This window comes from Artibeus jamaicensis, unplaced genomic scaffold (genome assembly GCF_021234435.1).
Source record: "Artibeus jamaicensis isolate MK-2021 breed Jamaican fruit bat unplaced genomic scaffold, CSHL_Jam_final contig_519, whole genome shotgun sequence".
NCBI lineage: Eukaryota > Metazoa > Chordata > Mammalia > Chiroptera > Phyllostomidae > Artibeus > Artibeus jamaicensis.
Window position 1 is genome coordinate 47,955,688 of NW_026521871.1, and position 23,356 is coordinate 47,979,043.

The 23,356-nt window shown below is 49.7% G+C and overlaps 1 protein-coding gene across 2 annotated transcripts in view; it reads left to right on the top strand.

The window, feature by feature from the left end:
- The window catches only part of ITGA9 (integrin subunit alpha 9), a 311,106-nt gene extending 296,780 nt beyond the window's left edge, over window positions 1-14,326 (top strand). For both annotated transcript variants that reach the window (XM_037148217.2, XM_037148216.2), the window contains one exon: window positions 10,758-14,326. In XM_037148217.2, coding sequence (XP_037004112.2) covers window positions 10,758-10,856 — 99 coding nt within the window. In that variant the 3' untranslated portion in view covers window positions 10,857-14,326. The remainder of the gene's footprint in view (window positions 1-10,757) is intronic.
- The last annotated feature ends 9,030 nt before the right edge of the window (window positions 14,327-23,356 follow it).

Here is a 23,356-nt window from a genome sequence, read left to right on the forward strand (position 1 = left end):
CTCCCTGAAACTGAGTTTCCTTATGTCCCGAGCGTTCCGGGCCCCCCGGGGGGCTGTTTGGCAGCCGTCTTTCCATGCAGTGGAGGACCAGTTCCCAGCACTGCCTGAGGCCGCAGGGGGCTGCAGATTACCCATCCGGTCCTCTGACCTTGGGATTTAGACGGCTTCTGGGTTCACACTTCTTTCAGCAGCCACAGTGAATATCCTTGGAGCCAAATATTTGCACAAATCCCTCATTATGTGCTTAAGATGAAATCCTAGAAATGGAATTACCGAGTCAAAAGAAATGCATAGCGTAATTTAAGCCTCAGGTTACACATTGCCAATCGCCTTCCAGGAAGGTTGCACCGACTCGCCCTCCCTCGAGCAGGTGTGGAAAGCACCCAGTTCCCTGTCTAATTGCCAGGAGTGGATATTACCTTTTTAAAAAAAATAATAATAATCTGCCAATTTGTTGTTTGTTTAATCAGTGTGGCCAGATAGATTCTTAATGCTCCGTTTTCTCCAACTCCTTCCTGCTGAGACAGCCTCTGGTCTGTGGGTGGAGAACAAAGCCAGTTCAGTGTTTGCGATCTGAAAAGACAGTAAGGAGGTGGGGTGGGGTGGGGTGTGTGTGTGTGTGTGTGTGTGTGTGTTCCTTCCTTCCACCTTTGCGATGAGAGGAAATGACGTCCTCCGAGATTGGGTGTGTGGGACAAGACAGGGACACAGAGTGGGGAGTGTGGTGGCCATGCCCCACTGTCTGTCATGGCATGAATCCCTCCTTCTCCACCCCACTGGGCTCTGCCCTTGGAGGGGGGGGTGTCTCGTCTCCTCAGCACATGCTTTCACTCGCCATCTGCTTAGCTTTGCTTTTGTTGTGTTTGATCAAAGAATGTGGTTGCTGGAGGTGGCTGTCGTGGGGTAGCCAAGACCCTGGGGTCACCCAGCTGTGTGCGATGCAGAGAGCCAGGACCCACGAAGGCCAGCATCACCCCCTGCCATGCGCTGGGGAAGAAAGCAGAGCGGTGGCAGGCAGGGGGCCTCAACCCAGGCAAGGCCTTGCCATAACTGAAGAGGTAGAAAAAAAGGATCTAAAACCGCTTTGAGAAAGCTGTTGAATGACGCTGTGCGGGTCACAGAGCTTTGCTCAATGTCCAAGAGCAGCTCATTTCAACTCACATTAACTGAACACTTGCTTTGAACCAAACCCTGCGCCAGGCACACGAGGCATCATGACCAAGGCTCTTCCTGCCCTTGAATTCCTCCCCATCAAGCACATACACCTGGAAACGTAAAGCTGAGGCTGTGCAGCAGGACCTCTGGACACTGAGAAAAAGACCCCATCAACCCTCCCCGCCCCAGGGCAGAGAAGAGGCCATCGAGTACAGTGAGGTAGAGGAAGGTGCAGGCTGTGCTGGCAGGAGGCTGCAGGCTGGCGTCCTGGCTCTCGCACCTGCCAGCTGCGTGGCCTTGGGAGAACTGCTTACCCTCCGTGACCCTCAGTTTCCTCCTCTGTGAAAGGGAGACCGTGACACCCGGTTCGAAGTGTAGAGGTAATGCAGGCGGACTTCTCAGCAGTGCACGTGACACACGGACGCCCCCTATGAAAGTCAGAGGATGTTCCACAAATGAGGTGTCATGCAAGTCTGACCTCGGGTTTGGTCTGACTGTTCCGGGCCAGGGGAGGGCAGCCAGATGGACTTTCCGTATGGAGGGAGTGAGGGAAGCAGCAGGCTTTGTGGGGGCCACCTGGTGAGGTGGCAGGCAATGACCCACAGTGAGATCACCTTCCTCAGCTGTGAAGGGGCCTCCTGACCAGGGGCAGGGGGGAGCATGGGGTCTATCAGCAGAGCAGTGGCGTGGCCACATCTGTTTGACGAGGGAGAGCTGGGCACAGAATGGAGACGAGAGCCATCTCCATGGGTGGGAAGGAGGGAACTTCTCCGAGTTAGAAGAGGCAGGATTTGGTGACCGGGTGGCTTTGAGAGGTCAGAAGGAAAAAAGTATCAGTCTCTTGCTGCTTTTAGATTAGACAGTGAATGGTTTTTCCTTAACCAGGGTGAGGAAGGCAGAGTTGGATGCTGTTTTGAAAGAGGAGGAGATTGCTGTTGGGCTTTCTGAGCGTGGTTACCGCCAGGAGACTTGATGAGACTTGACTCACTCCCAGTCATCCTCACCCAGCAACGGGAAGGTCGGCAGAAGGGCATTGCTGTCGCCTCGCTAGCCTGGGCAGTGTTCTCTTTAGTCTCTGGGACCAAACATGCTTACATCGGGCATCATGAAGGCCATTTTTCTGGCTGCAAGAAAACAAAACAAAGCAAAACAAAAACAGAACGCGATTCATAACCACTTAAGCAAGAGAGAGAACGTGTGTGTTCAGACCCAGAAAATGTCCACAAACTGAAGCAGGCGTTTCCCCTCCCCCCTCGCTCCCGTGGCCCTACACGCCTGCGTCATTCTTCTCGGTAGCAGACGAGCTTTCTCCTCGCTCTCAGACACACAGGAGGAAACGGTTGCTCCAGCCACCTCTGATCCCCAGTTCTACGAGTCTGGAAGAGAAAACCTGATTGGCTAGCTCCAGTCAAATGTCTACTCCTGTCACGCAGGGCTGAGGGCAGGGAGTTGGCTGGGAGAGACTCTGACTGGGCCAGTTTGGGTCCCATGTCTCCCACTAATCCAAACAGCTGAGGCCGGGGTAGAAGAAGCAAGAGAGCCATTTTAGGGTGATGGTGGGGTGGGAGTGAATCCCAGAACAGAAGGAATTAGGCAGGCAGATACTCCAAAGGGATTCTCTCCAGCGTGGTTTCATGGCAGTCAGCGGTGCTGAGGCCTGTATTGCAGGTTTTTAGGTCGTACCAGTTGGCTATGGCTGTGTAACAAACTGCCCCCAAATTGAGTGACTTTAAACAATCATTACATCATATCTTATAAATGCATAGGTCAGGAATTCAGGAAGTGTCTGCCTGGCCGATTCTGTTCCGTGTGACATTGAGTGGTCACGCAGTGGCACTTAACCTGGTACCTGGTCTGGTCTGAGGAGTCTTAAGACATCTCCGTTCACATGCCTGGCACCTTCGTGGGGACGGCTGGGACACTGGGCTCTGCTGAGTCCCTCTGGCTCACCACATAAACTCAGGGCCTCCCCATGTAGCCCTCCCAGCAGAGCGGTCTGACTTCTTACATGGTAAACGCTGCCAGTTCTCTTAAAGACGGGCCCAGAACTGGCGCGGCATCATCCCACCAGTCTCTGCTGGTCGAAGCGGTCCCCTGCCAGCCTGGAGTCAAGCAAGGGGAAACAGACTCTGCCTGTCAGTGGGAGGAGTGGCAAAGGGTTTGCGGCCCTCTTTTATCTGCCCCATTTATGCTCCTCAGAAATACAGGCAAAACCCTAATCTTTTCTTTAAAGGTCACTATTGTTGTTTGAAAGTAGACAAAACCTCATCTCTCTTCCATAACGTCAGAGAAAATCACAGCCGAGATCCTTCAGGGCAAAGAAACCAAGAGAGGAAGCCCTGGCACAACGTCCAGGAAAGCACGCACCCTTCAGAGTGGACCATGTCTTCAGGCAAAGTGACCATGCCTAGGGGCTCGGCGGAGGCAGCTGCTTTGGGAAAAACGCTTTCTTAAACGGCTAACTATGATGACTTTAGAGGAGGTTGCAGAGGGTCAATGAAATGTAGGATTCCTTGGAAGACCTGCCTATGTCTAAAACTCCAGCTACAGACCTCTGGTCAACTCTGATTTCTGTGTCTGGAACCCAAAAATGACTCATCACTCGGGTCTGGAGATCCAGTATCCCATGGACAGCCCCGTGCACGGAAATCTGTCGGTCGTGGGCCTGAAGTCTAACCTGTTGTAGACTTATATGGGAGGCCTTAACAATTCTAGCTTCTCACTGTATTTCATGCATCATTCCCTCTGATCCTTTCAAGAGGGAAGCAATGGGTGGTGCCTCGTTGCCACTGCTGACCAGGACACACTTCATCCCCCAGGGCCTCTGAAGACAGGCAGGCAACTTCAAGTCCTCTTTCCTTCCGTTGAGCCCCGTCTCTTGGAGTTTTCTTTAGAATGGCTCCTGATGTTGCTGCCTGTGGTCGCTTGCTACCACCTTGAGAGCTCATGAGCCAAAAATGATTGTTCCCCAAACTGTGTCCCATATGCACAAATTCTGGGATGATGCTGAAAGCAGAACGGAGCTGCCTGCCGCACAGGCCTGCAGGTCAGCACGCTTTCCACTTGCAAGATGGCAGGTGCCTTCATTTGGCAAATGGTATTGGGTCCCTAGTAGGGGGTAGGCTCTGGGCAAAGGGATGGAGGTAGACCACATAGCCCTCACTATGTCTTGAAGACCTCTGGGAAAAGTAGTTAAGTGAACTGAGATGGTGGCTAAACCCTGAGAGGGGAGCAGGACTTGGTGGGTGAGGAGCCCGAGCCACCAGCTGCTGGCCCTTCATAATGTCACTACAGCACCACTAACATGTTTGAGACCCACTGTTTGTCTAACATAGAAACCCCTATGAGGTCATCAAAGCCTCTTCCAGAGAGGAACTCCAGGCTCCCTGCCTCCTCTCCCTCTGACTCTGGGCAGACGCCAGAGTCTTCCAGAAGGTTCCTCCACTGGCCTCTCAGCTGTCTCTCATGCCTGGCGGCAGCAGGCACTAACCCCAGTGCAAAATCCACAACAAGGGCCTTGAGTTAACCAGACCTTTCTTCAAATACTGAAATGGATCCCAATCAGCTTGCCCAAAGCCGGGATGTTCACAGACACTGGGAGCCATAATTTAAACTTCATGGGCAAGGATTTCAGTCGTCTGCCAAACCACCATGCAGGAAGAAAACTTTGAAACATGAAACTCTTTTAAGGGAGAAAAATCCAAATGAGTCCCTCTCCTTCCCCTTAGCTCCTGAAGGGGTCTGCAGTGGCCTGGGCCTGGTGCCTCTTCCAGAAAATCATAAAGACCTGTTTATAGGAGGAAGTTTCATTGTTCAGGGGTACAATAGGGATGATAGCTTCGTCCATGACTTGCACCTTTCAGAAGGGCTTTCAACCCATTAAGCCAGCGTTCGAGTCAAGTGGTTAAGAGAATGAAGATGCTGGGATGTCTTTCATTTAGAAGAAAAAGCCTCCTTAGGGGCCCCAGGCAGCTCCCCCGCAACCCCCCCACTTCCCCAGCTGTTGTGGAGTTTGCCAAAACCCACAGGCCACCACCACTCAGAGGAGAGAAACAGAGCTTCCTCCTGTACTGCTTTCGGCCGAGGAACCATCCTCCTCCCTCCTATTTGCCCCCCATGCCAGCAGAGAGGCCTTGGAGCAGAGGGCAGTGTCATGGCCTCACCAACCCTGTGACCAGTCCCTCCCTGTGCCTCCAGCGCCCAGGACCTGCTGGCTCCTCCCTTTCACCAGCAGAGGAGAGGCAGAGCCTGTTGGCTGCCCTCAGAACCAGCACCGCCTCAGACCTCAGCTGGAGCTGTTCCAAGAGCCTGCTGCTTTCGAGCTGGCTTTGGGCTCCTGGTTTTTATTTGAGAGCATTACTGCTGACCTCCAGCAGAAACACTTAGAAAAATAAATCTTTGAAATGGCTGGGAGAATGTGCAAGGTTTGGCAGCCACTCCAGGTGTCACTGGGGTTATCACCTTTCCTCCAGCTAGGCTGGGGCAGCCACCCTCACTTCTCCAGAGAAAAGGAAAAAAGCACAGACACACACACACACACACACACACCATCGCACTGTCTCAATTAAAACCATGTGCCAGAGACACTTGGTGGGGGCTTATTTATGTTTGGAAATAAATATTGGGCTGATGCTGCACGGTTGACATCTTGAGACAGAGACACACTGTGTAAATAGTGGAGAAACTGAAGAGACCCATAAACACGAGGCCCTGAGCTCATCCCAAGGAGGAGTGTGCACCAAGTCCTTGGAATAGCTGCGCAGGACGCAGCCCGGAGGCCAGGGAAGGCAGGGGCGGGGCCTCCCGGGAGCCCAGATGCCATCGAGTCCAGGCCAGTCTCCCACTCACCCCAAAATACCCTGGGAAGAAAGAGGCTGGGGCTGAAGCATGCAGACCCCAGAACTCAGTCAGGCCTTATTTCCTCCTAGGCCACATGCCTCCCTAATTAGGGCTACTCAGAGAAAATCTGCTGTTTCTCTAGAAGTTTTCTGGCAGCTTTTGGATACAAGTTTATCAGAAAATGGGGTGAGTCTGTGAACAGGCTCAGGGAGCTCTTGCTTTTGGGGGGCTGTAGGACCTTCACAGACAGAAAGCCAGGAAGCTTCTGGCTGAGCAGCGTTTGGCTCACATCTCTCCTCCTCCAGGATTTCCATGAGTGTTTTCTCTGCTACAGACAGAACGGTTATAAACAGAGCCTTTTGCCCCGCAAGTGGCAAAGGAATCCCTGGAAGGTTCCAGAAAAAGTGCAGGAAAACATTGACTCCACTGGATTGGAACTGTGGGGCTGCTGAAGGTCCAGCTTACGCTTGGCACTAATCATTTCCCAGCATGCTCCGTGGGAGCCCAGCTGGCAGCAGAAACGTAGGGTCTAGGCACCCAGCACTTCTCAAAGGTCCTCCGCACTGTAACCACACGCGGCAATGCGAATGGGGTGGGGAGGTTGTGCCTAAGGAAGGCCTGCTGCGGGAGAGAAACGTCTTTGCAGTCTTGATTTACCTTAATTTTTTAAAACTGCATAAGTTGTTATAGTATATTCATACTTTAAAAGAAAAGTTGAAAATGCAGTTTTCCAAAAATTTCCAAAATCTGTTGGAGGACGGCTGATTCCAGGCAAGGACTCTGTGCCCGTCCCTTCTTAGAGTCTGGAGTGCACAGCTGCACGCCCCACAGGCTGCTGTCCTGAGTCGGCTTCGGGGGCCAGCAGAAAAAGCCACCATTGTGTTTCACGGCTGGCAGAGCTCTAAGAATGTCATTGGTCTCTCAGAGACAAAGACACAGAGGGTCAGAGCCAGCAAATGACCTGTCCCGGGCCCAAGGGGTAGTTATTGGAGCGTGAGCACTAATCAGGACTCTGGGATCCCCACGCCACGTCTCTTACCTGGACAGCTCTTCCCAGTAGTTCCTGGGGCACAGAGCAGGCCTAGCGTGACACAGTTGTGTGGGGGCCACTGGTGGTAAACTCAAAGCCTCGGCTTTGGGTTCTATAACGAAAGCCAAAACCAGGCTCTAAACAAAAGCACAAAGGGAGTTGTCTTTTTTTCTGAAATAGAGTTAGTTTGGTCATGTAAGAAGCAAAGTGAGTTTGAGAGACACCACTAGACTACCCCGCACCTTCGTGCAAACGGGTACACAGAGCCCCTTCCTCCAGAAGCTTGACTTCCCATCTGTCTGAAATTCAGAGCATCTAGTGATTTCCTCAGAAAAAAAGACACTCTACTGACATCTGCTGGAAAATAGTTGAAATAAATTTACGCATCTATATCTTCTATGTGAACGGAGCCCCCACCCAACACACACTTAATGCAGGGCACAGCCCACACCACTGCACCCAGCACCCCCTAACCTTGAGCATGGACTGTGTTTTGAGAAATGGTGTTTGGATCCCAAGAAGTTCAAACGTCAGTGGCGGCTCCAGTCTTCCCTCTGGAGACCACACCAAGGCTGTGCTGGGAACAGGGTGCTCCGGCCCCTGCAGTGCCAGAGTGGGGCACAGAGCTGGCCGGGCCATGTCCGGGAGTCTAGCAGGGTCTTGGCTGTCACTGCCAACGCAGGGAGGAGGCGACTGTAGGACTCATGCTGACACCGCTCCAAGTGAAAGAAAGTTGCTTCTGGGCGCCAGCGGGAGATGACGGCCCCTTTCCTTTTTGGCAACAAAGATGATGCATGTAGAACATGAGCACACATGAGAGTGAGTCCAGGTGCTCTAAACCCTCACTAGATGTTTTTGTGCACTCTGTCAAATCTTCACGCCAGCGTAACGAGGAGAAAGTGAGCTAGCTTTTGTCCTTCCTAGAGATGAACAAGGAAAGTCTGTTCAGCAGAACAAGACACAGCGATGCCTTTTATATCTAGAACCCTGTCGGCTGCCACTCTGCCACCCTTCCTGTGGCTGTTCATGCATTCAGTGCATCAGACCAAAAAAAAAAAAAAACGGAGCCCTGCATCAGTTAACTCACGCTGCACATTAAACTGCCCCAAACTCTAGTGGCTCAAAAGCAGCAACCACCCATATAGCTCACAACTCTGTGGGCTGGATTGAGTTCAACAGGGTGAGCCCACACCTGCAGGCCGTTGCGCGCTGGCTGGCGGAGGGGACCCCAGTGGGCTAGACCCAACTCATTCACACGGCCCAGCAGGATCCTGAGAAAGCGAGTAGCAATGTGCAAGGGCCTCCCGAGGCCTAAGTGGGGAACCGACACAGCACCTCGTCCATGGCATCCAGTTGTCAAAGCAAGTGGCAGTGCAGATATGCAGATTCGAGTCACACAGCCAAGAGCATGTTTCCAGGGGGAATGGAGGATGGTGGGCACCTCTGCAATTTATCACTGATGCCAAATACAGGTGAGGTGCTGAGCTCTGGGGATAGAAAACACAAGTCCTGCCTTCAAGGAGTTCTAAGACAAACGCAGAAGATGAAAAGGGAGCTGCAGACAGTTAAAACTGTGCTTGATTAGTGTGGCAGCAGAAATATGTTACTTGTCTGGAATTGAGAGTGAGCAACCTGGGATTACCGAAACATGACACCATCGGCGGGCAGAGGTCTGTGCTAAAGAATCTCATTTCCATATTGCATCCAGACTTGTTTTCATGATTACGTTCTCTTCAGTGCAGAAGAGGGACATGTTCCCTCCATTAACAGTCTTTGTCTTTAAATAACAATACCTCAAGCAGCAACTTCTTAGACATTTCCATTACATCTTGGGTTGCCTCTCTGGCCTTCTGCGGCTGTGCCTGGGGGGCCATGACAAGGACCTTTTTCTAATTATCCAGGAGCTTCAGGCCAAGCCCCCCTTCCGCTTCCCTTGCAGACGGGGGATGGCGGTAGGGATTGGAGGACAGAAAAGTACACGCGTGGGGTGTCAGAAGGTGGCGGTCTGACAGATGGGTTCTGATGCCACTGAGAAGACACCTCCGTGGCCAAAAATACCCGGAACTCAGCGTCTGCTCATGACCCTGACCATGAGGAGAAACGCTCGCAACACAGGCCCCTTGGCAGTTGTGTTCCGGAAACTTCTATGCCTTCCCAGTCATTCAAATGGCACCACCTCACTGACTCGACTCAGTGGTCCTCAGGAATTCCTTGGAGATGTGGGCGATGTTTCCTGGCAGCTCTATTAATAGTTCTCAACTTTGGCTCTACCACTAAGCCCCCTTCTGGGGGTGGGAAGATGGTAAAAAGATGATCCCTGACCCCAGGTGCTCTCCCTCCCTTGGGGAGCTCACCCCATCGGGTGACTGTAGATAGTTGGCTCATAAAGGAGAAGGAAGACTAATGCACAGACCACAAGGAAGTTAGACGTGCCCAGGGGAGCTGGGTTGGCCTGATGATTTGCTTAGGGCAGGTTTACCTGGGCATTCGCTGTTGGCAGCAGACTGTAGAGATTGCTAGTCTTGAGTATTTTTGGATACGACCACGGGAACTGTCAGCTAATGACAGCGTGGTGTCACAGACCTGCAGTGCAGCTGACCAAGCGGGTGCGTCTGTCAGACTTCGTCTCTTCAAGGGGGTTGAAAGGAGGATTTGAGGGCAGGTCGATTATTTGGAAGACGATCTCCGGAAACACTGACCTGAGCAGGGAAGGGACACGGGGAAGAGAAGGAATCCAAGCAAGGATGTGTCACGTCGGTTAGCCCTGCAGGCAAGTCCCACTGGGCGACTCTGCAGGGCGTGCACCTCAGGGTTATCACTCCCAAGGGCAGAGGGAGCTGGGTGCCCCCTGTCCAGGCAGCCCTGCAGGAGGGATGTCTGACGTCAGAAACAGATGCCACTAGTGCTGGATGACAAAGGACAAGGGATGCAAGGTCACCCTGAGCATGGGAGAAGAGGTCAGCTGTAGGCCACAAAACGTTGCTTAAATATCAGGCGGTATAGCACCTGCAATGACTGCCGGAGAAAAACAAAAACTCACCACATGTGCAAGCCCCAAGACCTCAGAGGGGAAGATGTTTTCAGAACCAGGCTAAAGGGAGCTGCCCCCCGGGTCAGAAAGAGGAGCCAGGTGGCAGGGATACACTCAGAGCTCGAGTTTCACAGGCTTGAGAGAGAACCAGAGGGCAGCACAGTGGAAGGCAGAGCTGCAGACACTGTCAAAAGCCTGTTATGTGACAGCAGCAATTATTAAATTATTCCACAGTGGGGCCTATACCTCTCAGGATACTAATAGGCTTATTCAAAGCCAAATAAGCTCAGGAAATGTCAAGCCCCTGCCTGGGTTTCTGAGATCCTTTTCTAAGGGTTTATTAGATCCTTTACTGTTCTATTGCAGATCTCTTAAAGAAAGAAAGAATGCAGCATTTCCCAAACCTATTTGACTAGGAAGCCCATTTTACTCCCAGACACCTTGGAATCACTCTCTGTAACTAGTGTTCCCCAGCACACAGTTTGGGAAACACTCACTCCTGAGATAGCCTGCAGGAAGCCCGTGCACTTTGAAAAGCAGCTCCATACCATGCCCTTTCTAATGCAGCTGAACCTGCAGAATTTTCCAGGCCCTCCCGGGACCATGAGTATAGGTCAGCCCACTGCCTCAGCCAGGCTGCCTTGCCGTGCAAACAGCTGACCTGATCCTTCTAACCTGGCCCCTCCTCTGTCTGCCTTTCAGATGGGCTTCTTTCGCCGAAGGTACAAAGAAATCATTGAGGCCGAGAAGAACCGGAAAGAGAACGAAGACAGTTGGGACTGGGTCCAGAAAAACCAGTGACCTGCCACGCCAGTCACGTGACCCAGCCATTTCGCCTGTCACCCTTGATCTTTGTATCTTCCATATTTGGAAGAAAGATTCTTCTCCAGATTTTTCGGAGGCCCCACTGATGCTGTTCTCATCATTCTGTCAAGCCCGGGTGCCAACCTGAGGCAGCCAACCTTGGCCAGGTCACATGACTGGAGCCCACCACTTCCTTTTAAAGATGAACTCTGAACTTGGGAAAGTGAGCTACGGAGCCGAGCAATATTTATGGATGCAATGTGCGTGGTCGACCCTCAGGGGAAAACTGTTACCTAAAAGTATTTTTATAAATATAAGCCTTTTATACTGACTATGTCTTTATATTTGTATCAATGTTTTATTATTTCTATTAAATAGTTATATAGTTCACTCAAGCACTGACATCTGGCCTGGCAACACATGTACATCATATAAATTTTAAAGGATAAAAATCTTACTGTTCTGTAGGACTTACTGTTCAAATAGACTTGCAGATAAAAATAATCTGAGGAACCTCACGCCACGGACCCACCAAACTTGCAGTGCTGTGTGAGGCGGTGGCTGTGGCAGGCCCCCTCCGGCATCGCCCATCCTTATGACCTGGAGTCAAGTTGCAAGTCGTGTGCTAGAGAACTGGGTCTTTTCATATGTACCCGTCACTGGAAGATTCCCAACAGGAATCTGGATGGAAAGCCTGGTTCCCAGCAACAAGTCTGCTCTGCATCACCTCCACACAGCAGACATCTCGCCTTCCTTCCAATGGGATTGGTAGAAGAAGGCTTGGAGCGACGCCATTCGGCCATCTGGTAAACCTCAGAATGGCATCTCATCCTGGACATCAATGCATCAGAGTCTTCACACCATAAGGACTAAATCAGTGATCATCGAGGAAGACTTGTGTCTGAATGTCGTATGTGATGCCTGTGCATGGTCATTTGAGTTGAGAGATGTCCATTTCCCCGTCACTTCTGCTGTCCCAGCTAATGGTAATTGTAGATTCCTTCCCAGAGGTGACCTGTCAACTTGTTCTTTCTTTTTAAATAGTGTCTTTGGTGGGGTTCGTAAGAAGCAGACCCCAAGGCAAGGATCTGCATGCAAGTAACTTAATTACAGAAGTGTTCCCAGGGGACAGCAGTATGGGAGGGAGGGAAGCAGGACCAGGAAGGGGAGGAAGCCAGGAAAGGGTTCCATATCAGGGAAGGTCCCGTGGAGGGTAGGTAGCCTCAGCCTGATCCTGCAGGGAAGCTCTGGAGGGTATGATGCATCTCAGAGTTGTCCCAGCCTGAGGCAAGGGAGCTGAGCCTTCATATTCTTGCACCCTGGGGAGATATAAAATGTATACTCTCAGTTCCTACTGGCAAAATGGCCCAATAGTTCAGGTAAGTCTGCTAAAGGAGAGCTGCAGGTGCACCTCCCACCTGGGGAGGCATGAAGAAATGATACACAGGGATCTGGGCATAGCTGCAGCCTCCTCGCCCACCCCCTGCATGGTTGACTGCTGAGTTATGGCCTTCAGTATCCAAGCATTCTGTCTGACAGTGCTTGTTAGCAATGCACTGCGCTGCCCAGTTTTGAGAGCATTGTGAATTTCTAAAAGGGCAATGAGAGGATGGCTGTAGCATGCTCAGCACTGCACCTGGCCCTGCAGTGAATGCTCAATACCTTTTAGCAGCTAAGGCTGCTATTACCACTGCTGAATGACCATCTGATAAGGGAGAATCATGTGGCTCAGAGGAGGGTCTGACAACGAGTCCTTCATGACTTACTAGAGCCTGCTCTGGCCCCAGGTACATTCAAATGGAAATTAAACAAGCAGAGGACAGAGTGGATTTTTAAAATGAGACCCCATTTGCAGTGTTCCTTCAGTGGGCTTTTGCTCATTGTGTCATGTTGTCCTTTAATAAATCACTTAAAATTCTCAGGTGGTAGTCCTGGGCCAGCCCCACCAGCAGTTTGGCCAAATGCTTTTATGGCCACTAATCAGCCTCTTGCAAGGGTTGCAGACACATTTGTGACAGTGTGGAAGGGTGACTCGCAGGCTGATGGTTTGGCCAGCCAGAGGGGTTGGGTGCTCCTGGGGACAATGTCAGAGCCAGATCCATTTGCTTCTAGATAGTAGACCCACATGAGTAGTTACACTCTAGGGAGATCACTACAACTTCACAAGGCAGTTCTGAGAAAATCATACTTGGCATCGGCAGGAGCAAATACTGGCAGCCATTCCAGGAACCTGTTTGTAAAGGACGGTGCCTCTGCCTGTCTGAGCATGTCGAGGAGCAGGTGGGGCTGCAGGGACGGGGGAGGTAAGCACTCTGCACAGTGGTGCTGGAGAGAGAAGTCCAGCCCAAGGTTAGCACACGCCCCTCCCCCTTTTTAAAAATTATTGTTTATGTTCAGTTGGCCTGGGACTCAAGAGTTTGGAATATCCCCACAGTGACCCCCAAACCTGTCACAAAGAAGAAATCATGAAGTTTAGGAGCCAGGAGGCACTAGAAGAAGTGAGTGGGTCCCCTGGCTTTGTGGTGACTGACAGGCACACATCTGGAACCACTTACCCCTGAGGTCACGGAGGCTCTCCCAGTCAGCCTGTCAGGAAAACTCCATCAACGTCAGCAGGAGTATTCTGAAGTCTGGTAAATGTAGAAAATCCGGTAGGAAGTCCTTCACCAAGTCATGGGAAGCTCAATCCTTGAGCCAAAGGCAAAGAGGTTAGAAACAAAACTTTCAGGCTTCCTGGAAACATTTGGGGCCCATTTTCAATATGAAGCATAGTGGATCCTTTAAGTGATGCTCGCGTTGTACGCTACCTGTTCATCCCTGGCAAAGTCATGTTTTACAAGGTTATTCTACTTTTTTTTTGGGGGGGGGCGGTAAGGCATTATGCCCAGGTGAACACAGTTATGCATAGAATACATGTGAAACATACATCTAGAGAAACCTGCATAACCTGATTCAAACTGCCCCAAATTTACAGTCACTGTGAAGGATAACTTGAGTGAAATGGCCCTTTAGCAGACAAAAGGCAGAAAAGCAGTGTCCTTTTGGAAAAGCTCTAACATACAGGGTTGTCATCAATCCATGGTCTTCTGATTTTCAGCACATCCGGGGAATGATGAACAAATCTCCCACGTGGTGCAATTCCTTACAGCACAACGATGTAGATTTCTGACTTGGTTAAGGTTTTGGTTTTCTTTTTCTCTTGTGCACGGTGTGACTGGCAGAGTGAGTTTCAAAGCTTTACGAGTGATTTCTTGCATGGCAGGCACCCACGCTAACTTCACATCCAGAACTTGACTGATACCTTCCTGTACATTTCCACGGAGGAGTTTTGGCGGGAGGAATATGTTCCTCCTCAGGAAGTCACATGTTTTAAAAGTCTATGCAGTCACTTCTAATTCACTTGCACTGTTTGGAGAATGCGGTTTACAAAAATACACTTGGAATAAAAAAAAAATGGCTGCAAATGATTCAGGAGTTTGGTCTGAAATTTCTTTGCAAACGGCCCCTGGGCTGCACATGGCTCAAGATGGCTAAGAATACAACTCAGGGCAAAATCGTAAGTTTACTTAAAACATTTTTGCAATTATCTCTCACAATGTCTTTAATGTGTGGCCCAGGAGAACTGTTCTCATTCCAGCGTGGCCCAGAGACGCCGAAAGGTTGGACACCTCTGCAAGAGGGTGTTGAAGACGGGAATGTGCGGGTCCATGTAATCGTTCATGAACAACCCACTAAACGTGGCTGTTCCTGGTCTTTGGCCTCCACTCACGGCCATCACCTGGTCTGTGTACTGCCTACATGCTCAGGGCCACACCTGAGACCACCGTCTGAAGGTAAATTAAATAGACAACACTCCTCAGTGCTAATTGGCTGCTTTCAAAGGCATCCACTAGTCAGTCACTAAGCACTCCCCTTTCTGGGGCACGTTCTCACACGTTCACATTGTGACCTCTCGGAATTTTCATCTCCAGCATCTCTTTCGCTATGTCCCTGTTCTTATCTCAAATGCTGTTCACGTCTGTGTTTTTCTCTTTTTTTCCTACATGAGACCAACAAAGATACACCTCTTTTACTGGCCTTTTTCAAGAATAAGCCTTTGGTTGTACCAATCGAGTCTTCTGGGTTTTGCTTTCTATTTCATTAATTACTACTGATCCTATTAAAATTTATGGTCCTCCCCTATGATTAAAATTCAGATACATCCATACCACATAGTAGAGGGGGGTATGAAAAGACACACACCAAGGGGTTAAAAAAGCTTGTCTTTAGGAGATGGGATTGGCCAAGTGTTTGCCTTGCTGTTTGTTTAGTTTTGTTTTTCCTAGCCTGAATTTTACCAGTGAGCGTGTATTTCTTTTGTAACAATGAAGCATAGGCAAAGTATTTTTTAAATAAAGACACATCTGGGAGAGCAGGAATGACCAAGCTGAGAAAGAGTCCAAGTTGTGAGTCTAGAAAGGAAGAGATTTGTTTGCAGCAGAGAGCGCCGGGGAGCCTAATACATGGGCCAGTGGTCCAGCAAGTGATTCCAAGCATTTCAATCCCAGATGCCTCCTGGCTGAACAAAACCCGCCCCCATTACTAGTGCTAATTAAATGCACTTCTCTAAGCTTGCTCCACCCATTTCCCTAAGCCAGAAAAGGCCCTGACAAACTCAGAGGAATTGAAAGACACAAAATTAAGAGGAAGAAAAATCACCAGTTAGTGAAGTCTTCCTCTATTCAATCAGGAGTTTTTCAGTCCACCAGATTACTTCTGCTCCTGGAAGTCTATCTATTCATCAGGTTACTGTGCATGGTAATAAAATTAATCTAAGTGCTTACTTAGATCCCTGTCTACGCCATCAACCCAATTGCCCACTATCCGTCAGCAAAGCCCTGGGTCCCTGAGGTCGTGTTCATTCATTCAATGTACGCGTCCCACTGAAGTGGGTATAACAAGCTATCGCCAGCTCTGCGCTGACCCAAGGTTGCTGCCAAATCTCCGCTTTGCCTCAAAGTCTAGTCTAGATCACTTTATACTTTATTGGACAGGATTCTTCGGTAATGGGAAAAAATCCTGAAAGGGAGCTTCCATGATCCCATTCCTGGCTGCAGAACAGCCAAGCCTCGTTCTCTAGGTCTCTCTATTTACTTTGTACTTACACTAGCCGATGTGTGTTCTGGTTTGTTGCAATTGAGAATCCTATCTGATCTGTGCTGGGATGAGGAGTGACTGCAAACAACAGGCCCTCGCGAGATACGATCTGGACTCATTATCCCATCTAGTGAAGGCAGTGAGGAGTGAGGGGTTGGGGGGCGATGCTCCAGCAGCTGGACACAGGGTCTCAGCGTGGGCCTCCCAGAATGAAGGCAAGGTTTGGGGGAGAGATTTCAACCCTAGGGAAGGCATGAGGAAGGACGGTGGAGTCCGCTAGTTACCTCTACCACCCTGGACAGCTACCACCCACGCAGCCCAAATTCTAAAGTCTTGATCGGGGAACAAGGAACTTGATGATGAGGCCAAAAGAATGTTCAGTTCATGCAGCCACAGAGCCGAGGTTGTCAAAAGTCAGGCCCGAAATCCTGTGGGTTGTCAAATTGTAAAATCCATTACATTCGGATTATCGGGCCCCGGCGTTGAGGAGGCACACCCAAGGGAACTCACGGGACCCAAAATTGCAGTGGGACTGTGTGGGAGGCGCCACAAGCCTCCTCTCCTTTGGTCTAATGAGGCCATTGCGGCCCTCCTTGACGACCCGAAAATAACAATGTAATGGCCTTGATGGAGAAGCCTGTTTTCTATATGCCCCTCACCCCTTCAGTGCCTTTGGATTTACAGGAAAAGTCCAACCCTCTTGCGTGTCGATCACACTGTCAAACCATTGAAGAGAAGGCTTTAGCCACCAGGAAAGGCCAAGGAGTGAGGACGGACCGGGGCCCAGCTCTGCTGTGCGGTGGGCCCTGAGCGGCGCCCGGCCACATGGAGCCGGTTGGAAGACTCTGGGAGACGCTGCTCAGTGGACAAGTCAATGCCAAAGAGCACCTCATGTGTCACAACACAGGGTGGGAGACACATACAACCTGAGCCGAGTTTGGGGATGAATTGGTCAGAAAACCAAGTAAAAGGGGGGAAAGACAGTTATTAATTTCAGGGGAAACAAACATTGGACAGCAAATGAAAACGGGTACATCTGGCCTCCAGCTTTCACAGTTGCTGAAGATACTACTGGTAGTCCCAGCTCTCGCTAAATCAGCCCTTAAGTTTGTTGTGAGTTTGGGTGTGGGGTACATCCACCCAAGGCCCTGCACTGGGCCTTCCGGGGTCGCACCCCCCTCCTCAGCAAACTGCAACAAGGCAGCGTAACCAGGGTTACTAACAATAACCATATATATAACCATGCAGATCATCCTACAAAGAGTGTGATGAGGTCGTGAAATCATACAGAGCATTGTCTGTCCTGGGAGGCCAGGGAAGGCTTCCCCAAGGAGCAGAAGCTTGAGAAGAAGAAATAACCAGATGAAAAATGAGGGGAAGGCATTCCGGGCAGAGAGAACAGCACGTGCAAAAACCTCAGGGCAGGTAGGAGCCTAGATTGTTCAAGAAACTGCAGCGGCCATAGTGCAGGAGCCAAGGGGCACGGGGCTGAGGTGAGGCAAGGCCAGCAGAGCCAAGAACTGCGCCAGCAGGCGACCAGGACGATTGCAGCCCACCGACAGCTCACATGCTAGAGGGGAAGGCCTGAGGCGGGAGCAGCTACTGGCCACCGAGAGTCAGAATTACTCGGGAAGGAGTCAAATAACCTGCTACTGGCGGTCCCCTGGTGGTCAGGACATGTCGGGCAGTGTTCCTCCTTACAACTGCTTTAAAAGTACGTGAACATTTTTTGGCTATCTATGGCAACAGATCATTTAACTTCCTAAAACGTCAGTGAAGTCATGCTGAGAGGCAATGATAATCAAGAAATTAAGTTCTGCAATCAGTGGGAAAAGGGGGGAAAAGCCTCTTTAAAAAGAACAAGAACTACCTCGACCATAGTTTGTAAAAGCAATGTTTTAATTGGGCTTTCATTTCAAGTTGCAGAATTATGGAAAAACTGAGAATCATGATGAAGCATAGAACACGAGCATAGTGAAATGGGGCTGTTCTCCTGGCTTCCCAAAACTATGTCACTGCCAGGAAGGGTCCCTCTCCCCGCGCCCTGCGCCGCCCCCCCCCCCGTAACCATGGGCCAGATGCTGTTACGTCAGTACGTCTCCCCTGGCAACACGTTCTCTACAATGTCATTGCAGTTACTAGGAAAATCTTCCTTTCAAATACATCTTATAAAGAAAATGGGGATATACTTTTTATTCTCAGCTGTTTATATTTTTGGCGGTTTAATATAGATTATTTTCCATGGCTATGTCCGCATATGTATGGTTGAATGCCTAAATGCATGCTCTGAACTCCTGAGTTGAAAACACTTTTTGTTGTACATAAGTCTCTTTACTCAGATGGTTAATTCTCAAGTTTTCTGAAAATTAATATTGTTCTACTTTGACTACATGACCTTGAGCCATGGCGTACTGAATGAAAACACCAGTATTTCGCCTACCAGAAATGGGGACATTTGTTATTAGAAAGACATCAGCAAGGATGTAAAACGGGATGGCTCGCTATTTAAGTTGTTGGTGGTGTTTAAGAAAGCTAGTAACTCCAAAGAAACAGTGGCAATTTCAGGGAAAAAAAAGATCAACCAGAAAAGTACTGAGTCATACATACATCCAAAATACTATCCTCCACAGTATTAGATCTAATTATTCCCTGGGCTCCCCAATTTAAAAGAGTTTGATAAATGCTGTGACAGATATGAATTCATCTATTTACTTTATTTGAGAAGCAGCACTCAACTTAATACATTTTCTTTTTAAAAATTCATTTCACATTGATCATATGCCATGTGCCGAACCCTGTGTAATATACAAGATCTGTGTTATTCTCTGAATATTTTCTGAATTTGCTGTTTAATAATTTTAAAGATCTTGCTTTTTGTAATTCTGGAACAATCAGCACCCCCAAAATTCTTTCTTCGCAAAATTCCCAATTCCATCGGCTGGAGCATTTCGCTTGTTTTTTTATTGTACAGACTCTGTGCCGTGCATGTTATCATTCCACCCTGGAACTTCCCCTATTTCCCTGCTGGGTGAAGTGGTTTATTGGCTGTCAATTTGCAAAGTCCCCTCTGGGATTATCTGCGTGCACGAGAGTAAGGAGGGAAACATATTTCACTGCCTTCCCTGTCCAGATAGAATTACCACTCACAATTTATCATTATCTAGCAAGAGTGGATGCAGTTCCCGTGAGTGACCCAGAGTCCCCATCGCAGGGTCGTCTGTACAGAGTCCTGGCCAGATGGCCGTGGTCTGCAGGGTCCAATGGCTTCCTCTACTGCCTCTTTGGTTCAACAGGTTCGTTGGACATGTGTGTATCTACACATGGATGTATTTCTACATTATATATGCATCGATAAGCATTTGGTTTAAAACCTGCTCTTCAGAGTCATGAAAAGAGACAGAGAGAGGAAAATGTCTCTCCCACCCGTCCCCATCTGTCCGGTTTCTTCACTGTACTCCCTCTAACACCAACTGACCGCCGTCACTTGCTTTTTAGGAGTCCATTCAGATTGTCTTTGTGAAGTTTCAAACAGATATAAATAAGGATCTTCGTTTTTTCCTCTTACAGACAAAGGTAGCCTGCCATATTCACTATTCTGCAAGTGTGTTCTTCCCTCTCAGTTCATCGAAGGCACCTTTCACCTTCTTGTTACTGTGTCTTCCATTGTTCTGATGTATGGATGAACCGTGACTTATATAATCCACCCCCTTTTGACGAAAACTTAATTGCTTCCCAGTCTTCGATTAGTACCATGGTTGGCAACCCTGTACTTTGTCATTTTGCCTGTGTGCAGGCATTCTCTAGGACAAGTTTTTAGGAGTAAAACTGTGAGGACAGTGGACCTACGCATTTGTGATTTTGACAAAGATGGTCAAATTGTCTTCTGTGAGGGCCGTACCAACTTACTCCCACCCAACATGTGCTGGTTTGCCTTGATGTGTTTTTGGTGGTTTTCTGAAGACAGAAACATTTTGATTGCTCCTCATTTCCTATCTAGAGACACTCATTCATTGACCAAATATTACCAAATGCCAACAAAGCCTTAAACCCTCTCCTTAGGCCCTAGAGATGCAGGAGTGAAGCAAACAGACAGAAAGCCATTTCATAAAATTGTAGTGGGGACTGTAGTTGAAGGGTACATGGGAATTCTTTGTTCTTGCATCATTTCTGTAAGTCTATAATTTTAAAAAACATTGTGAGCCTACCCTGGACCAAAATTTTTGGAAACCAACCAGAGGGGCAACAACCAACCATGTTTGCCGCCAGCATGGGCCTGTGGGCTGGATTTCACCCCTGGGCTGCCAGCTTGTATTACCTGGTTGAGACCCAGTTTCTCGATTTGATTTTGAGCAAGGTGTTGCTGCTGACGACCATTACTGGTGCCACATCTGGAACTTTTAAACCGGCTTAGCACCAACAGGGAAGCTGCGGAGCCAGCCCTGATATGAATGTTCAACGTGTTAATAAAGCAGGTCGCATCCGAATGCAGCCCCAGCCCTCCGAGATGAAGAAAAGCGGTGGCTGTCGGGACCGTCTTTCCCCACAGAGGTCCCGCATTTCCCTAGCGGCTGCTGGAGAAGATACAGGTCATCTGGCTTCCTGGTTTCTGATCTCAGCCATGCACAGCACTAGGGGGGCATCTAATAATCTTTCAGAACCCCACTGTAGAAGAAAACCTGCTTGCATAAATAAAGGGGGAAAAGGAATTTTTTTCAAGATTATTTATTTATTTAATTTTAGAGAGAGGGGAAGGGAAGGAGAAAGAGAGTTAGAGAAACATCAATGTGTGGTTGCCTCTCACATGGCCCCCACTGGAAACCTGGCCCGCACCCCAGGCATGTGCCCTGACCGGGAATCAAACCAGCAACCCTTTGGTTCGCAGCCCATGCTCAATCCACTGAACTACACCAGCCAGGGCGGGAAAAGGAATTTTAAAGTTGGATTCAGGTATGAAGGGAGAAGCAGGTGTTTCAACATTGGACAGGAAAATGTTCTTGGCGCATCCAGGTTTTCTCCGTAGGAAGGTGAAACCAGGTGGGTAGCAAGGCCCCCTTCAGGAGTCCCATGCAGCATATGGGGTGGTCTCATCTGAGGGTGCAGCCCAACCTGCCTGCAGAGATGGGATGTGTTAAATCAGTTTGCAGACTGATCCAAGGGACATTTTTTCCTCCTCTCCCTTCTCACCCTGCAGCTGCTCTTTCCCAATTAACAAATCCAAAAGCCAAGGGGAGCACAGCCCAGGAGCACAGTCTCAGAGGAGGAAGCCACCTGATGAGCAGACCTTGGGAGGCGGAGAGATTACGCAAGGTGCAGAGTGGGGAACGGCATTCCTGACAGAGAGAACGGCATGTGCAAGAGAGTCAGGACGGACACGACATCGCTGTGGGGCTGTGTCTTACTCTCTTGCCATTTCTCTCCGCATCCTCATTTCTCTTGGGAACCGGCCAACAGATGAGCAATCTAGAGTTAGGAGTGTAGCTTCCTGAGGACAGAAGGAAGCTACGCAGCACTGATCTAATAGATTGTGGGTCTCAGGCCTCATAACCAGAACACAGAAAAAGTGCCCATCTCAGTCCCAGGTCACCTCCTACTCACCCCCCATAAACACGTCTGCACTCAGACTGAGGAGGTTTTAGTAATCACTGTGTTTATCCCAGAATACTTCTAGATTTCTGTCAATGCCATCCCTTCAAATAAACTCAGTTGCAGTCATTTTCTGAGCCATGTACTTTACACACAGTGTGCAACAATGACGAGAACTCAGGGGCAAGACCCGGGAGTAATCCCAGCCAATGACTTGAACTGTAATCCCAAGCTGCTGCTTCCTGGACAGAAAGGAGCCCCAGACGTGAAGGTATCTATTGGCATCTCAGCTCTGCACCCCAGCCGTGGGGCTGAGCAAGCCTCTTCACCCCTGTGAGCCTGGTTTCTCATCCGGAAGCTGCCATCATTGATTTGACTCACGGAGAGGTAGCGAGGATGGGAGAAAACGGAGTCCCACGGCGATGCTTGATGTGCCTCCCGCTGCGTTGGACTCTGCGGAGCAGGGAGGCTGGAGTGGAGGCAGTCTTTCACACTCCTGGAGACACCCACCCAGACCAGGGAGGCCCAGATTCTGTGCTGTGGGCAGTTTCTCCACGTCATCCAATCCAAACCAGGAAACAGCAAAGAAACATAAGACTGGACAACCAGGTTGCATTTAAAATAATCCAAGTCCCTGAAATTCTGCCCTGGGGCATGACCCAGCCCAGGGTCCAGGGGCACAGCCTGCCTCCCTCCTGCCCCGGACACGTGAGGCCCATGCCCACGCATGTGGACTGTCCTCTACCCGTGCAGTCCAGCGGCATCCTCACCCTCCCACTGCAAACAGCCACCCCTTGGCCACCCCTCCCCCAGGATGAGATCAGCCCTGAAGAAACAGACCCAGTGATGAAATGCATGCAGACCTTAGAAGTGGGTTCAGAGCTGTTTAGGTAGAAATCCCAGGGAGGGGTGCCCCCAATATGTTGTAAAACAGGGCCAGTGGGGGAGTTACAAAACAGCCATGGGGAAGTAAAAGTGCAGCACAGGGAATATAGCCAGGAATACTGTAGTAACTGCGTGTGGTGCCAGGTGGGTGCTGGAACTCTCAGGGGAACCACTCCGTAAAGTAGGCGATTGTCTAACCACTATGCTGTACCCCTGAAACTAAAACAGAACAACATGGAATGTAAACTGTAATTTAAAAATAAAAAATTTCAGTGTGGTGATTGCTGGGGGGAGAGAGTAAGGGGCTAAATGGTAATGGGAAAAATACACGAAAGATTAGACATTTTAAAAATAATTATAAAAATAAAACAGGGCCAGCGGGTGCACAGACTTCGGGTAGTCCTGGGTCCTGCCAATTCCTCATCCCAGAGAGAAGGGAAAGCTGGACAAGGGCTTGAAAGGGCCTCTGAAGTGCCAGGCCCAGGGCGGGGCTCCTCACACTCAGGTCCAAGGGCAATGCTGGGGTGGGACCTCTGACCTATGAGCAGCCTAACCCAGAATGTGGCCTGGCATTCTCTTCAGCCCAAAGAGGGTAATTTGGGAAACTGCTTTCCAAAACTGGCCACCACAGTATTTCCGGTTATATGTTCTGCCACCCCCTTGCTGGGTCCCAGCAAGAGGCGGAGACTTCCCCTCCCCTGTCCCTAGTAGCCTGGCACTGAGTAACTTCAGAGATTAGGTCATAAAATGTGATATAGTTTCCCTCGGGGCCCACTCTTGCCCAGAGGACACACCCTGGCCAACCAGCCACCATGACGTGAGGAAGCCCAAGCCACCGGAGAGACCATTGTTTTAAAATATGGATTTTATTATTATTCAGGAGCAGTAAGGCC